Source organism: Anser anser, assembly GCF_964211835.1.
Source record: "Anser anser genome assembly, chromosome: 5".
Lineage (NCBI taxonomy): Eukaryota > Metazoa > Chordata > Aves > Anseriformes > Anatidae > Anser > Anser anser.
The window spans coordinates 17,807,930-17,824,512 of record NC_139725.1 but is presented as its reverse complement, the minus strand read 5'-3'; the positions used below and the strand labels follow the sequence as shown (position 1 = coordinate 17,824,512).

The window sequence follows — 16,583 nt, the reverse complement described above, 5'->3', positions numbered from 1 at the left end:
CAAAATGTATTTTAAAATGGAAGCTAAGATTCTTTCAGATGCTGGTTTATTTAGATTTAAAAAAAAATCTCATGAGAGTATGTAATAAATAAGGCAATACTTTAGAACTTGAAAAAAGGTGAAATTTAAATTAATAAGATAATTAATGTAAAGTAAAAATAATAAAAAGAAGGCACAATGATTTTTTCTTCCCTGACTTTCAGATAGAATAATCTTAGGTGTAATTTATATCAAAAGAAAATAAAGACTTCAGATAGCTTTGGAATTCCCAATTTGACAGTGGTCTTCTGGGACTGTAAAGGAATTTAGACTTAAATCTTTTTTATGTTTTTCTTTTAACAGATATTATTATAAAAGAGAAATCCTGGAGCGTGTGGATGGTCGCAGATTAGTATATAAATTTGGAAAGAATGCCCGCGGCTGGAGAGAAAATGAGAATTAAATACGTCAAGAAATAACATTTAAAACACCTGGATGTAAATATTCAAAGACTATTTTCTTATATTTATGTACCAAACGGGGGTGAAAAAACAATTCTACTTCTGTCGGGAAGAAGGAACATTATCATTATTGGTGTTAAAATTATTTTATTTGAAGTATGTCCTGTATGGGGAAAAAATGTACACAGTTTTCTGTGATATAAGATAACATTATAGAATTATGATTATTTTTCCCTTCTTGTGAAGTTTTTCTTTTTTTTTTTTTTTTTCATCATACAGGCATAATGTGATTTATGACAATGCTGTGAGTCATGCAAAGAAAGGGAAGGAGCAAAATACTAGGGCATTTAGGGAGTATGAAAATCCACTTTGGAAGGCAACTGTAAGTGGAGGAAACAGTAAAGCATCTCTGAGCCAAGTAGTCTTGTTCCATAATCAGCTGGTTTATAGCTTTCATTGGCCATTATCACTTGTTCCTTCCCTCCTCTGATTTCTGAGTGTTTTAATACTTTGCTGGCTTCCAGTTGCTTTTGTTAAGTCAGACGGTGGGTTCCCTTTCAGCTAGCTTATCCCAGCCACAGAGGGCAGTGGCTCTGCAAGGTGGCTGTTGAGCATCTATTTGAAGAACCCATACTACCTCCACCACTGGGACCTTCTTTTGTAGGCAGAAGTTTAGGACCTGACCTTGCCTGGTACTGAGTATCCTCCCTAACCTCCTAAGGGCATTCAGCTCCTTCCAGGACAAGGGCTATTTGTTTTTAACTGACATCTTTGAGGTGGACTGCAGGAAGAGAGTCAATCTCAGGGACCAAAAGCCATTAAACGAAGATGATTGTTTTCTGACTGGGCAAAGTTACCAAAAGGCACCAGTTTCTCAGCTGAAATAATAATACTCCCCCCCTCCTCCCCCCACCCCCCCCACCCCCCAGCCCCTTATATTCCTAATTAAATCAATCAAATCCATGCCACATAAAGTGGCGAGGAGGTGGTCAAGCAGAACATATGCTAACATAACAAGCAGAACAAGAGGGAGAAGTCTCCCCAGTTCCTTCAAGTCATATGGTCCTCCTGGCAGGTCAAGTCTCACTTGGATACTTATTTTCAAAAAACATTTGAAAAATGCAAAGCTCCATTGCATGTAAAATATGAGTTTTCTTTGCTTTTCTCACGTCTAACTCTTTGCATTTGTATTTGTGTGATTTGCTTGGAATTCTTAGTTGCAGAAAAACCTACCAACGTAAAGACACCGAGACTTTCAGATCTGGGTCAGTATTTTGGGCTCGTCTCTAGCAGTGCTATGCGGAGACTCAACATTCATTGGCAGCTTTTTCTTTCTCCAAGACACAAATGCTTCCTGCTGGCACCAAGCACAGGCAGAACACAGGGAAATAAAAACTAGAGGAGGCAGCACTTCACCAGGTCACTGAGTACGTGAGATGTGGGAGTTGAGAAACAGGATTTTCTTGGTGATGTTAACAGAGGTCAAACCAAGATTGATTCCAATTCTCTTTCAGGGATGAGGAATTTGGAAAGCAATGTCATTTATGGGGCCTGAGAAGTCCAGGAAAAAAAAAAAAAAAAAAAAAAAAAGAAGAATATTAAATCCATCCAATATCCATTTCCTCGGGCATCCCCTGGATTTGAATCCAAATTAGCTTGAAATGTAGCAAGGTGCAGCTGGAGGTTGTAGGCTATTCCATTTTTTGTTTGTCTTAAAAGCAAATAGAGATGAAACCAAGAGACAAGAGAAGTATCAATATAAAGGGCATCAAATGTGCTTAGCAACAATTTGTAGGCAAACACGAGAGCCTAACTTGTTATCTACACATGTAGGGCATGTCAAACAATAACACCACCTCCTACACTGTGTATGCCAAAGCTGTCACCATCAATTACCAGTACATGACAATTTTTACTTTTCATAACCTGGGTGGAGAGAGGTTTGTCTTATTTACAAATCAAGTAATAAGCCTCTGTACTTCAAAGCAAAATTTTTTTTTCTCTCAGTGTATCTCTCTCTCTCTCTTTTTTTTTTTTTTTGACCGACTGTGCTAGCTTTGCTTGCTTTAGCGCAACTCACTAATTTCCTTTTTTTCAGCCTGATTGGCTACATTCCACTCCATTTACTATCTTTTTGTAGTTCATATAACAAGAACCAGGCCACCAGATGAAGAGAGCACCTTCACTTTGCTCCAAAGACCATTCCTTCCCCCCACCCGGCAGTTATTTGCAGCCCTTTGCTCCATGCACTTCACCCCCACACACTCCAATCCACACCTTGGGTGAAAAACCTGAAATCAGTGGCACCATCACAAATCCAGTGGCACCCAGATGTTACCCTTTCTTGCTCTGGAAGCAAACAGAAGTAGTTGTTGGCGGTAGCAATACTGTTGTACTTAGGTTAATGCACATCTTACAGCAGCTGATTATAATACCTTTATAAAACTGCTTTCTACCAGAACTTTCAACAAAATTCCTGGGAAATAAAATGAACTTGTGACATAGACATGTCACCCCTTTGTTACTGAGCAGCAGCTAAACCTGCTTGTAAAGGCTTTGAAAATATAATGCTTCGTTTAAAAGACCACTGTATAAATCCAGAGAACGATTTACGCTGGGGTGCACTATAAGTGCCAGTCTTTCACTGTCATATCTTTCAGCACATGGAAATCGTGCAAGTTTATATTCCCATTCTGCAGAACTTTTCAGACTAGGCACTTGTCATTCAGCATTACAATTGCACAAAAAGTTGGAATAGAAACCAGCCAACATTTACTCTGTTTCACAAATATATTAACCATCACCTAAGACAAACACAAAGGACTGTTTAAACCTACAGTTCTTGCCAAGGACAGATGAAAACAACCAAAGGGAATCTTTTTACCAGGTCTAAGCAAATGGAGAAAATGAAGAGATGAATGTTTATGTAAATTACTATTTAAACAAAAAGCATTTCTGATTGCTCTTTTATTTTGTATTTCAGAAGCTGAGCAATCATATTTTTAGATGTATCCTTTAAGTTAGCAGCTGCTGAACTGGTAGCACCATGTGTATAGATTTTTATTGTACCATAATTTTTCATATGTATAAAGCTCTAGATAGGAAAGTATATTATATTTATATAGTTACATGCAAATCACAGTGTCAGAGGTGTTGGCATGAGCACCCTCAAACTATATTTTCTGCACAAAGTTAGAGCAACTTACTCTAAAAACATCCTGAGAAACTGTATGTAGGCTGGTGAACTACACAGACAACAAAATGTTTAGTTACATTTTCGTCTTTCTTTCTGCAGCAAATTGCGTAATTCCTGCTTGCTTCTCACAGCATCCTCAATGTACATGTGTGGAAAAAAAAAACAATGCATTAGATGTTTCACTATTGGCATTGTAAATCTCAGCTTGGAGACTATGTATCACAGAATGGTTCTAAAGACTGTTTCTATTTTTGTGGATATGATATAAATTCAAATAAACAACTCAACAATTTTTCTGGTGAATGTTTATCTTTGCTTTTTTACATCTTGAGATTGCAATTGTGACTACATTGAATTGTTTTGATATTGGAGAATATTTTAGTATTTGAGAAAGAAATGATGTAACTACCACAAAATCCAATAGCTTAAGTTTACTTTATCTGCTACATAGCCCTTCTGTTGTGGAGCCACTGGATTTCCAAACCTGTTTCGCATCTCACGGGGCTCACTGGAACACTTGGTGATGTCGGCAGAGCTAGACTGCCTTTCTTGTTCGGTCGCTGAACTTCACAAAGCTCTTACTTCAGCACTGATTTAACTTCAAGGTATTTTGAAGCGTGCACAAGGGCTAGGCTGATTAAGGTTGGCATTACTCACACTGAGCATTTCCTTCACTGAATCAAAGCAGCTAAAATGACAAAATCTTTTCCTTTGTGCTATTTTTCACCAAAGGGGTGGCTACAAAAACACTCAGCGAACAAAAAGAACATCTCTCTTCTGATTTGGTCTGCAGTTTGAGAAAGAAGTGGACAACCTTATACTTGAGAGAAAGTCGGTGGGCCCATATAGCATTTGCACCCTGTGGCAGACTGTGGCTGTATCAGCGAAAATGTCTCATTTTTAAACGCAGGCATAACCCCTGTGTTTAGCATGCAGAACCAGGCCAGTTCCCCGAAAGGGTTGTCGTAGTTTGAGAACACAAGAGTCCTGAGCCAGCTTTCAAAAGGAATTGGAACCAGATATCAAGCAAGTTCAGACTGAATTTTAAATAAGCACACAGCTGGTTTTCCAGTAAATGGTTGGGCCTTTTGTTTCAAGCAAGCTGAGGCCAATATTTGAGCCAAAGACAAATGAAAATATTGTCTGGAAACATGCAAATAAATGCCTATTTAAAAACAAACAACAAAAAGACCCTCTTCTTTGCTTGTGACTTAAAATCAAGCAAAACTGCAGCTTTCAGCCACACTCTAAGGCCATATGAACTAAACATTCAAGGCAAAATTCAATTTGCAAGTCCTATGTAAATTGAGAGTAAGTAAAAGGAGCACTGGAAACAGACTTTCTTCCAAGCTACATCTAAACCCGATATAAATTTGCGTGCATGTCTGCATTAAGGGTGAGTGAGAATTGGTTCAGGTAAGTGAAATCTGATACGGCAGACAGATGTGCAATTAAAAGTTACCAATACTAATGGCTTCCAAGCAGTGTCAGTGTGATAATTATAATAATTTTAGAGATGGATTATCTATCTGGGTTTGCAGTGTTTGCTCCCCTGCTGACAGAGCTTTGCGCAAGGCGGTCCAAGTCCTGAGCAGCTGTGGAAGAGCATAGCTCTGCTCAGCTTTGTGCCAGCCAGGAATTTCCTCCAACAAGCACTCTTGCTGCCTTTCCCCAGATATTTAGCTCCTTCAGTCACCTGACACTGTTTCAACATGTGAAGATGTTCGAGAAAATGCCAGAAAGACAAAAAAAAAAAAAAAAAGTAGGAGAAAGAGGCTGAGTGGATAGCCATGTCTTACTGCACCAAACTCTTCTGCGTGGAAATACAAAGGCAGAAAAAATGATGATGACTGACTGAAGTCAGTCTGTAGTCTTCCAATCAGAGTTCGGTTCCAAAAATTAAATACAAATTGGTGTTTACAAGTCTGTAACTGTAAGGAGAACAAGAAATTAGAACAATATGCCTACATAACCTTGTAAAGCTAAAAAAAATGTTTAATTATCAAAGCGAAATAACTGAAAACATGGTTTCTGCTGAAGAATTTTCCTCCTCTGTCTTCAAAATGGCATAATATTCTCTTTTGCTCTCACCTCCTTTTGAATTTCCAATGATAAGATTCAGTCTTAACACAGGGAATGAGGAGGGAGAGGGGTGATAAGTAGTACTGCACCACATATTGCAAAACAAATAGGCAAATTATAGCTTCTTCTTCCTCAGCTATTTGGCTCGTTATTCAGCATACTTACTGTTCCTGGGAAAAGGGTACTTTGTGTGAGATTCGGGATAAATTTTAGTGTAAATATGAAATGTCAATAAATTTAAAAGGAAAAATAAGATTATTCTTAAGTTTAAAAACCTTTATTTTTTCCAGGGAAGCTCTGATGAATCTGCCCCTATCAGTTACTATACTGGGCAATATTTTTTTTCTTGAGACTGTTATCTTGAAAGATAAATTTATTTGAAAAGAGCTGATTATTTCTGTGAGAAATTTTGAACATTCTCAGGTGTTTTCATTTTGATGTACCCCTGTATTTTTTTCCACAGGAATAACCTAACAACAAGATATATCATGCAAGAGCATTTTTAATGTTCAAAAGCTATGATTGGCAAAGTTTGTTACTGAAAAACAGATTTCCAACATGCCAGGAAAACAAACAACACAAATCAGGAGAGATTTTTTTTTTTGGTAATTCTATTTTTCATTTTTAAGAAAAGGTTAAGTAATACCTTTCCTTTTAACATTTTGTTTCTGTCTTTTACATAATAGTCATTACCTCAGAATTGAATCTGATTTAATGAATGGAGTCATCCTTTAAAAATTATTTCGTATTTTCTATATGCTATGAAGTAGATGAAGAAATTGTTACAGTTTCGGTGAAAGCTAGTGAAACATTTGCACTTCTCCAATGATTCACCCGTTTTTGGAAGATCCAAAGATAAAAATACATCAGAGTTGTGAGAAGCTTTAATCACAGAACTCAAGACTGCATGAAAATTGCATGCTGCATCTGCACCAGTAGCTCTGCATTCAGCTGTCCCTCACCGGAAAGTTTGTTCTGGTCTGAGGTTTTTCTAGGAGAACCTGATTAATGAAACTTTCCGGGTAAAAGTCAGTATGCTGGCAGTCACGACTGTATTTTGTTTAAAGTATTATAGTTCATAATTTCACAGCAGATCTGACATAAACAAGTATATATTTTCATTCTAATTAAACTAATTAAGGATCCGTCCCACAAATTTTACATCCTGATGGATCATTGCTGCTACCTTGATTACCATCCTTTTTACCACAGGCCATCTCTTTTCACTGTCATCCCCAGCGCATGCTGCTTAATACCTATTTGATGCAGAGTATTTGATGTTCCAAGTGTTCCCTTGAATTCTAAATTAAAAGTGAGAAAATCTGAATGCAAACCTCCAAAATTTCAGCATTGCAATTCTTTTTTCCTCTCACATCTTGCCTAGGGTTGGGGAGACAGGATGGGCCAGAAATGCAGTTTCTCTTCCTAAATTTGGCCTGCCAGGCCTGCTGAAGAGCAACGCAAAATATGCTTTTGCCCTTTGCCTTTACAAACAAGGTTTCTGCATAGGCAACACTACTTGGCTCCAGGGAATTAGGAAGGCTTCATAAATATTTGTCATCTGGTATTACAGATTTTATGTATGTCTTGTACTTGTTTTTTTGTTTGTATCTGAGTCTGCAGTTTTATGCCTCTCTAGATGTTGAGATAGTTTCTTCTTCCAGTGAATTAGTTTAAGTGATTTATTGTTTAAATTAATTGATAGCAAAATGAGATTAACAGGTGGACTATTTATTGCAACTATCATTCATTATGAAAGTCACTATTTCCATTGACAGATGCTTCTTGACTGATCCCAGGTTTCTGCATAAGTGAATGATACGCGCTAGGCTTTCCTCATTTCAGGCTGTGGGCAATTCAGAGAGGAGTGAATGCCTTTTCAAGCAGTGATTTCAGTATCAGTGACACATCTTGTGCATTTTGCAGAGGAGTCTCCCTCTTTCTGCCTGTCTTTGGAGTGGTGAAGAGAGCGTTAAAGCCCAAAGAGCCTCTACAAGCCTCATTTGTGGAACTGAGGGCGCTCGGGCCCGACCACAACACATCACATGCCGCTTTTCAAAGTTCCCTTCTGCATCTTGAAAACCTTGGACAATAACGTGACCTTCAGCATTGTGTGGCAAGGAGACTATTGTGCTTCACAGCTCTCTAAGGCAGGCTGGAAGAAAGCTCCATACAGGTGAGAAGTGCCGCATTTATCCAGGTCGCAGCCTCTGGAGACCGTAGGATTCACTGGGCAGAGGGGCATGGTGCTGCTCTGCACCCTCACCTCCTGGGCTGCGGATCCGGCATTTCTCCAATGTGCTGGGCAGATGTAAGCACCCTGAATGCCATGACGGTGAGTACTGCAGAAAGGTCAGGAGATGAATTGTACTGCAGAACATCCGGAGGTGATGGTGCCTTGAGGATGCTGAGACACAGCCCTTCGTGGAGAGCATGAAGAGCTCTGGGGGAGTAGACTGAACCCTCTCCTTCAAGCCTTGCCAGTTTCTCTCACTGTTTGTCAGCTCCTACCTCTGCTCCCTTCTCCCAGCCTTTTTTCCCAGGTGGGGCGGTTACAAAATCACCAGCCGTACTCACGAGAACTGCTCTTTCCCTGGAAGCTGTCAGGCCGCCAATCTTCTGAGATGGCTTTCATAGGGTAAGAATAAACTAGCCCTTTGGCTTCAGCTCACACAGTTATAAGCTCTGAATTTGCCAAGTCGTGGAAATTCAAATGTGAAAACCAAATCTCCTTCCAGGGGCTCTCTTACTCTGAGTCAGCACAGCTGGGAGGACAACACAAGAGGTCTGTTGCTGTCCTATCTCCTGTGGACTGTGGTACTTCTCCTCGATACAGACACCCCACCAACCCAGTATCTGAACACTGACAGGAGGAGAAGCAGCATTTGTCGCTGGAGACTTGCAGACTGCACTCTTATGCTCTCTAAGAGCCCTATATTTTCAAAGAAAGCTTAAATAGACAGACAATTAATTAAAAAGGGGGGGAGGGGAAACGCCTTGAATTTTATCCTTCTTACGGCAGATACAATCATAATGTTTGAGGTAATTAGCTTTGCCTTAGCTGATGATCACTCATTTTGGGAGCTTATAAAATCTATGAGTAGCGATGTGAGGCAACATGCAAGTCTCCATGCATTCTTCTAGAGTTCTATCTGTACTCTTGTATCTCTCTCTAAATCGTAGCTCCTCTCCTCGGGAAAGGCTCACTGGTGCTTATCAGATTCAATTACTGCTGTTTCATATCAATGTTCTCATGTGAAACCAGAATACAAATAAGCTAAGACTACTTCCATAGCCCTAAACAATTACAAATGCTGATGATTCACCAGTTATTCATGCCAAACCAATATTTTTCAGTATTTTACAGAGCACCAGTGAAACGTTTTGGTATGTTCAGGCTGAAATCACTGGCATGCCAGGAGGCATCTGGTGGAGAAGGCCACTCTGCATGGGGACACATGGCATGCTCAGCAGCTGTCACGCAACCATGCACAGTTAATGGATACTCTTTGCTCTTCCTGTAGATTTGAGGAGAAGGGGATAATAAAAGGCATATTTGCATATTCCCAGCCCCTTTCCCATCTTGGGGCTTCCCGATGGCCCTGCAAAAGGCCCTGCAAAGAGCTCTGCTCAGGCTGGCCAAGCCAAGGGGGCAAGCCACCCTGTCACGTCAGACCCTGTCACGTCTGCCACCATCAGCAGCTGTGGAAGACTGGCAGCATGGCAGATGGAGCTGTCCTTTAATTTTGCTATAAAAACTGAGATCGGGGTTGACAGTGCTGAAAATTCGAAGGACTGGAAGACTGCAACAAATTTTGAGGCTAAGAAACACCCTTTGGCTCCCTGAAACTTGAGCTCATGGCTTCACTGAAGGAAAGTAACTCACGCTGGACTGTGCACTCACACAGGCGAGGAACAACCTGGTGCTATCAAATTTAAGGGGGCAGAATACAAAGACCCACTGTGGGTGTCCTGGGATCCAAGCAGGCACCATCTCATCCCAATCATGTTCTGTTGCCATGAAGCTTGGTCTCCTTGAGCAGTGGTAATGAGATCTGCTTTTATCTATGTTTCCATCAGATGTAATTTATCAATACACATACAACAAAAAGTTTTGTGCTGAAGCTTAAACCCCTTTCTTCTGGTGTGCAGAAAGAATTTAATTCACTACATACGGATAACCCATTTGTTTATAGTCAAGTTAAGAACAAAGCCAGCTATTAAGCTTTGCTGTCACCTTTAATAAATGGTTTCACAAGATAATAACTCCATGCAGCTACGCCCAAGGGCCATCAGCATTTTTAAAGCCTCTTTACGTGTCAAGAAAAAGCCACACTGTAACAACCAACAACACTGTGGGAGAAATATTACAAGCTGATATTTCAGTCGGACATCAAGGTTATAAGTTACAGGGATCTGAAGGCAAAGGTGAAGCTTTAAGCAGATCCCCCTGCCCTAGAAAGGGGAGAGCAGGCCTTCCCTCAGCTTGGAGAAAGACAAAGCTGGAAGTGGGGCCTTATCAGAAGCATATGTCCCAGGCTAGCTTCCATGTGAAATACCTTGAGCTTGATTGCAGGTTAATTTACTCATAGTCTGTATAAACTGACCTGTGACTGCTGCTGAAAGGGTGGCTTTGACTCCCTTGCTTTGCTGTTCTGTGCCTGCTGCTGCTGCACTGGGCTGGCCCCACTTGCTGATGGATCCAAAAATTAGTCTGAAATAGAGAAGGATAAGATATTTTTTTTTTGGATCCCTGCACCCTGAGGCTGCAGGTTTGTTAGCTCCAACTTAAGAGAGAAAGTTGGAATCTGTGATTAGAGGAGCAGGAGAGGGAGGTGACCTCCTGTCCCTTCAAGAGCTGCTTCAGGTTAGATCGGCGTGAGCCAGTTGTGAGACCTGAAGCGATTGCCTGCTTTGTGGCGAGGACAGAGGACACGTGTCTGAGCCATGCAGGGGCACCTAGCAGGTGTATTATGCTTTGATAAACATACTGACACCTTCCCCTAAATTCTTCATGGTAATGAAGTGATGTACTGTGCTTCCACCATAGCGTTTCTACGGCTCTAAGAGTGCTTTTCGGTGCCTGGCAAAGTGCAGGTGTGACAAGATCGGGGTGCAAACCTGGGGAACTGCCCTACTGCCTGACACAAACCAGGGGGATCCAGGATGATTGCAAACCTCCTCGGCTAAGCTGCGAGGACTAGTTTGTTGAGGAGTTGCGAACGCAGGGTGTTAGTTTGGGAAAGAAACCTCCCACCAGCCAGCGTTACCTCAGGAGGCCGCATGAGTCACAGGGCCCTCCTCGCTGTGGGGAAGGGCAGGCACGGCCTGCGCCATGCGGGGAGCGGGGACCAAAGGGGACCAGAGCTTCTGAGACACAGTATGGAGCGGGGTTGTATACCACAGGATGAAGAGATGGGTGGTAAGTGGGGGAATGTCCTTAAGAAAAGGAGGAACTGGAAAGGTGGATTTTGGGAGTAACTGCCTGGCCGTGCAGCGAGTCCCTGCTGAGCGCTGGCTGTGGGGCTGGAGGTGCTCAGGCTGCAGGGCTGCACCGTACTCACTCGCAGTGTGCGATCAGAATTAGCAACCATTATAACTGTAATGACTGAAACTGCAGCGTGATGCGTCTAGGCCTTTTGAACTCTGGATGCAGCATTTGCATACTAATATCTGAGAACAATTACCTCATGTCTCCTAAGGGAAGTGGTTGAGGCCCCATCTCTGAACACCAGTAGGGCCTGATTTTCAGAGGCAGTGAGCAATCACCTATCCCATGAAAAGTCAAGCTGGAAAATAAACTGCAGATAACAATCTGGTACTGGCAGAGGGATAGAATAGGTGGGACCTATTATGTTTTTTTTCCATCTTAAAATTTTATGATTTGGCTCTTCACCTGATATGCTACTTTAAAAAATAATAATACTGTGTGATCAACCCACACAGCTCTGTTCCTCAGTCAGTTCCCACACCTTCATTCCCCAGCCTATTCAAAGGGATTGGTTGGGGAAGAGAAAACAAAACAAAACACAACACACAAAGAAACCACAAGCAGAGCGGATCACCACAACACTGCAATGACTTGGTTACCGATAATTAATTTCTTTGGGCTAGATTATCCCCTGGGTTTACATGCCTGCCCAAAAGAGTGAGGCAGAAGAGAGCATCTCCCACCTGATGCTGAGGAGCTCCAAGGTGTTTGGGTTGAGGTATGATGCCCAGGTCAGGTCTCTCTTCTACACATTCCTTGCCGAGAGGAGCTACAGCAGTGCTTCTCCAGCAATGGAAAGGGGAAATGGGAACCCCTCTGAGAGGAGTAAAAGGCATTACTTAACTTCCAGGGAAAATCAGGAAAGAAAATATGACCCTTAATGGGCAATTCTGAGGGATTTTTTAAGGAAAATGGCTGCAAGTATCCTTTCAATCTAGCCTCGCATAAAGAGCTCAGGGTTGTAAAAGATCTGTGGCTGACAGTTAACAGAAAAAAAGTGCTCCTTTAGGAGGCTGAGGTAATGCAGTAAACAACATTCGTCCTTCTGTGCCTGCCGTGCTATGGTGAGAAACAGGCAGGTGCAGTGCAGGTGCCTTGCGATGGAAAGGGACAGCACTGAGCAAATGTAAGTTGTACTTTTTAAAGTGTTGTTGAATAGGTTGTTTTGTCTCTACCAAGTGCAGTTAAGCATAAATCATAATACAACCTGGATCATTACCTGTATATGAAAATGTACCCATGTGATCATACCCAAGTGGTTTCCCAGAAAAAGACAATTATCTTAACGATGGGAGTCCAAACTTGTTAATCACTCCATCATGTGTCCTCTCCTTTTCTCATCAGTACCGTCAGTAATGTGTTTTTTTCTTCAGCTGCTGTCTTAAGATGCTGGAGCTGGAGTCTTCATAGTTTTTTCCTTCAGTGTATTTGTAGATGTGTTTTTCCTAAATAGGTCAGGCTTCTGATAAAGAGGGTAGTATGTTCATACCTATGTGGAGTGCTATGTGGTTATTTATTATGAGACTTTTTATGTGCATGGGGGCATAAAATGTGCTGAACTGATTTTGATCACTTGGAGAGATCCTGCAGTGAATGGTCTCAGCTATTTCAGACAGACACTCTCCTGTTTACCAGTGCTGTATTCCAGACATAAATCTTTCTCAATGCCTCAAGTGATTGCAGCTGGAGCATTGCATGCAGAAAGCTGACTTGTGACACGTAAATATGTGTGAGATGTGAGATATGCGAAGGATTTAGCTGCAACACCTAGTCTCACTAAATTACTATTTCTGGAGTGTGGTGTGTTTGAAAAGATTATTTCTGCAATGCTCTGAAAATATAGTAGATCAATGTTTTTGTTTTATTTTATAGCTTTATTTTATTTACTGTTCTGCTCTAACTTGGAGAAAGCAATAGCTTGCTAAAGAGGACCTGTATAATCCACAGATGAGATAGCTCAGGTTGCAGGCAGAGGTCTCTGGAGTTGTTTGCTCGTAAACCTTTAATTCCATTTTGGGCCTGTCAGTTTTACTTCACCGCATAGAAATCATAGCCAAGATATTCAGTAGGTGAAAGACATATATACAGACATATAACACAGGTTTAAAATCTCAATACACGTAGTGAAAGAAGAAAATTGCTGCTAGTAAGTTTTCCCCTCAGGTATGTCCCAGGGGAAACAGAGAAGAAATACTAATCTTCTTAAACGAATCACAATATTTTCTATTATTTTTCAGAAGACAGTATAAGTAAATAAAAACAACCATGATTTATAACTTTAAAGGTTTTTACTGTTTAAAATTTTTTTTAAGTTTTTGCAGAATGCATTGGGTTATAAATAATGTTGTTTTTCAGTTTGGAAAAGATTTGTTTTCTTTATCCTTTTTTCACTGTTCCATCCATCTAGAAAGAGCATTTTGAACTTTTATAGCCCTCCCACTGGAAATGTGGTTGTACTTCTGATCAGCATGGCCACAGAAATTAACACTAGCAAAAAGAAGTGAGACTTTAGACTGGAAAGGTAAAAGAAAGATGGTTCAGATCAACTGGAGTTTTTGAAATCCATTCAAAACTCATTAGTAAAGTGGCTGAGGCACTCTGAATTGTTAGCAAAGAAGTTCCAAGCAGCGATCTAGCAAACTGGAAATTTTAAATGCAAAAACAATACTTTAAAAGGGGATGGTGAGCAGAAGATGACTAAGACAAATACAGGTCAGGGAGTATAGCTTCAGCTTCTAGTGGTACTAATAATGTATTTGAAAAATGCCTACAAAAGTCATAATGGATTTCCAAGCTCAGCCCCAACCAATGTTATTCTGTGATAGCACAACAGGTTAACATTTCCTTAATAGGAGAGAGAATGTGCTGGGTTTAGTGTGCTAGGCTTCTGACTTATTACTGCTTCATAAGATATTTTCATCATTAAGGTATGGAAACATGGTCTTGATGAAATTACTCCAAACTGTGTTCAAACGGGTTGCCAAATTGTACTGCAAGAGTGGTTATTAGTGATTCACTGTCAAACTGAGTTGCATTTAATGTGGCTCCACTGTGATCTGTCATGGGCCAGGTTCTAGTCGATATTTTTATTAATGACTTTGCTCATGGAAAAAAAAAAAAAGAGTCAATTTACTGAGTTTGTAGGTCATGCCAGCTGGAAGATGCAGCAAGCCCTTTGAAAGACAGCATGAAAATTCAAAATGATGATGACGCATTAGAGAAGTGATCTGAAATAAGTAAAAGGTGTTTTTGACAGACACAAACAAGATCAGTGGCACAATAGCAATACACAGTTGCTCAAATATGAGATGATAAATGGCTTACTGGATGTCTGCTCCACAGAAAAAAAGGAACATAATGTTGCAGTGGATCCCAAGTTAAACATTAGTTGGCAGTGCTATGCTGCTGCGAAAAATATGTACAAGAACACATAAGTAGGCTTGACATCTGTGAAATAACAGTGCCCTTCCAGCCTGCTCACCTGCAGTGAATCTAGTTTTAGCTAGAATATTGTGTCCAGCTTCAGACACTACTACATCAGGATCCTGGTAGAGTAGCAAGAAGCGCTAGAGATCCAGGAGACATGCTTTACGAGGAAAGATTAGAAAATCAGGGTTAACATACAGGGAGAGGACAAGAATAAGAAGAAAGATGGTTCCTGTCTTAGAATATGTAAAAAGCTGCCAGGAAGGAGGTAAACCTTCCCCCATTTCCAGTGCGACAAAACAAGAAATATACCTAACAATTGCAAAGGAAACTCGGGTTGGATGCAAGCAAGAGATTCATAAAGGTACAAATAGGAGTCCCGTCAGCAGACACAAGAACAGGTTAGATCAAGATCTCTGGAATTATGTAAGCACAGCCGACCTTTTCTTTGGGTGAGGGATGGACTGACATGATCTTAGACCACTGCCAGCTTAACTTTCTATGACTCTGCAGTATGTCTTCATGAGTCATACAGGCTTTGATGAAATGATTGATGTCTCAATGGAAAAAATATTTATTTTTCAAAACCTTTTGGCCACCGCTAGCTGCATGCGCTGACAACTCCTAAAGCCACCTTGTGCTAGGATTTCACTGTTATACTCGGTCACTTGAGTCTACATTCTGTAAGAAATGTTTAGACGTTCAGAGAACAGAAGAGTATCATATAGACATTCAGTTTAAATTAGAATATATGCAAAATTCAAACTGGGTGCAGACGACAGAGAGGGGAGCAGATCATACTGACCTACCCTGAGTTTTGTCTGATCCTCACCTATCTAGCCTGGTAGGTAATTGTTTACTGTTTCCCTGCAGGTAAGTGATACAGCAAGTTCAAGTTTTAAAAGGAAATGAGAGGTTGTTAATGTCATTAGATTGTAGGGAGTGTTAACCTAGATTGGTCTATCCTTCTACTCTGACAGGATCATGTGCTGCAAATAACTGCCTTTCTATCTACAAAGAGATAAGGCGAAAATTTTCTTGTGTGCCTATAACATACAGCTCATACTGGTGTAGTATCCTAAAGCACCTTGCTATCCTGTCCTCACAGTACTGGTGTCAGAAACGGAAGTACGGTTATCCTCTTTTTATACACTGTTTAAACACAGAAAATAAAGTCCAGATCTCTTCGGTGTTTTTGAAATGCTTATCTACCTGCATGTAGACTTGAGCTGAAGCAACTTCCTCAAAGTAGTAGAAACAGAGAGATCCTGAATGTGAATGCATTTGCCATATGCTGTTGGCTGTCCTGTGCTGGGATTGTTTTTCCCTTTGCCTGTCATGAAGCACAAAATCATCTAGAGCCTGTCATGAAGCACAAAATTGTCTAGAGGAGGTACTGTCACTCTGTGTGAAGTGCTTTTGTTTCTTCTTAAAGTGCTAACAAAAATAAGGTTTCATTTATTTAGTTTTATTGTAAATATTTTTTAATGGAAACCTGCAAAACTGTGCAAAATTTGGACTGTGGTAACTGAATGGTGGAAAAAAAAAAAAAAAGATACAACAAAGCCTGAAAAATGCGATGTAACATAGACATTTCTGGTTTGACAGGAAAACCCATCAATCCAGTTAACCAGCCTGCCCAGTTGCCTTTTTTTTCAAGGAAAATTAAAATTTTTAGCCAATCCCATTCTTGTTGACCAGTGGAAGACGAAGGAGTCCCATCAGAAAGTGGGTATGGGGAAGAAACAGTGTTAAAATAAAGGAAGTTAGCGTTTGTGCCACTTTTCCCTTTCACATTCAATGTGTATACCATCTGTTTTGTGACACTTTAATTCTGAAGTTATTTTGCAGTTAAGTTCTCGATGAGTAGTTAAAGAGCTGAGGGAAGGACCAGGATGGAGAATGTTTTTTTGTTAAATAAACCAACAAAATAAACAGTGATACGTCC

At 40.5% G+C, this 16,583-nt stretch overlaps 1 protein-coding gene and 2 long non-coding RNA genes across 3 annotated transcripts in view; 2 read left to right on the top strand and 1 right to left on the bottom strand.

Moving 5' to 3' along the window:
- Positions 1-3,928, top strand: part of EHF (ETS homologous factor) — a 34,649-nt gene extending 30,721 nt beyond the window's left edge. Inside the window, exon 9 of the mRNA XM_083838443.1 lies at positions 343-3,928. Coding sequence (XP_083694569.1) covers positions 343-442 — 100 coding nt within the window. The 3' untranslated portion in view covers positions 443-3,928. The remainder of the gene's footprint in view (positions 1-342) is intronic.
- LOC310900437 overlaps positions 687-16,583 on the bottom strand; it is a 21,081-nt gene continuing 5,184 nt past the window's right edge. The window contains exon 2 of the long non-coding RNA XR_014585129.1: positions 687-10,432. This is a non-coding gene — a long non-coding RNA (uncharacterized lncRNA). The remainder of the gene's footprint in view (positions 10,433-16,583) is intronic.
- LOC310900434 overlaps positions 11,037-16,583 on the top strand; it is a 21,955-nt gene continuing 16,408 nt past the window's right edge. Inside the window, exon 1 of the long non-coding RNA XR_014585126.1 lies at positions 11,037-11,140. This is a non-coding gene — a long non-coding RNA (uncharacterized lncRNA). The remainder of the gene's footprint in view (positions 11,141-16,583) is intronic.